Source organism: Octopus bimaculoides, chromosome 6 (assembly GCF_001194135.2).
Source record: "Octopus bimaculoides isolate UCB-OBI-ISO-001 chromosome 6, ASM119413v2, whole genome shotgun sequence".
NCBI classification, from domain to species: Eukaryota; Metazoa; Mollusca; class Cephalopoda; order Octopoda; family Octopodidae; genus Octopus; species Octopus bimaculoides.
The window spans coordinates 2,725,847-2,726,657 of NC_068986.1; the positions used below are offsets into that span (position 1 = coordinate 2,725,847).

Sequence of the window (811 nt, forward strand, 5' to 3'; positions counted from 1 at the left end):
AAAAAATACATACACGAGAACACACACCTTCACTCACTCTCTCTCACATATATATATACATACAAAAAAGGTGCAACATATGTATTTATGTATGTACATGTATATGAAAGATAATGGGTGTACGTGTGTGTTTGTGTGCTGAAAACAACGCGCGCGCACACACACACTATCTTTCATACACACGTACATCTTTCACTTTCCCCTCTCACTTCAAAGCAAATGTTGCCTTCCACACGTCATGAAAACAAAAGTCAAAAGAACTTTAACGAAAATTTACAAACAACCAGCTGATCCATTTGATACTTAAAACGACGAAATGCCATTTCTAATCCATTTAAATAAATTGTCACATTGCCTTTCTTCCGCCCCACCCTCAACACAATGTCTCGTTTCAATCTCATCGTTCTAATTTCTTTACTCTCCTTTGTTTTATGTTTACCTCTTATCATGACGGTTCAGCTGGAACGTGTCTTCGTCTATGGTACACTCAAACGTGGTCAACCCAATCATTTTCTAATAGAAAATGTAACAAACGGTTTGGCTAAATTTATAGGCGATGCAACTACTGCCCTTCGGTACCCGTTGGTCATTGCTTCTCAATATAACATCCCTTTTCTGTTGCCATTTGAAGGGAAAGGAAACGTAAGTGTAAATACGCCAAATTTATTTAATTTTATTTTTTAACGATCCATTCAAGATTAAATTAATGTAATTTCAATTAGCCCTAGGTCTATCTCGATATGTGATCAAAGACGCTCCAGCCGTAACAAGGACTAAATAATCTAATGCAGTAATCTTCCAACTTTTCCTT

At 36.5% G+C, this 811-nt stretch overlaps 1 protein-coding gene across 3 annotated transcripts in view; it reads left to right on the forward strand.

Moving 5' to 3' along the window:
* The first annotated feature begins 215 nt into the window (after positions 1-215).
* LOC106875291 (putative gamma-glutamylcyclotransferase CG2811) overlaps positions 216-811 on the forward strand; it is a 7,239-nt gene continuing 6,643 nt past the window's right edge. For 2 of the 3 annotated variants that reach the window (XM_014923378.2, XM_014923377.2), the window contains exon 1: positions 351-642. In XM_014923378.2, coding sequence (XP_014778864.1) covers positions 382-642 — 261 coding nt within the window. In that variant the 5' untranslated portion in view covers positions 351-381. Of the gene's footprint in view, positions 643-811 lie in introns of all 3 variants that reach the window. The other variant, XM_014923379.2, reaches the window with a different exon arrangement.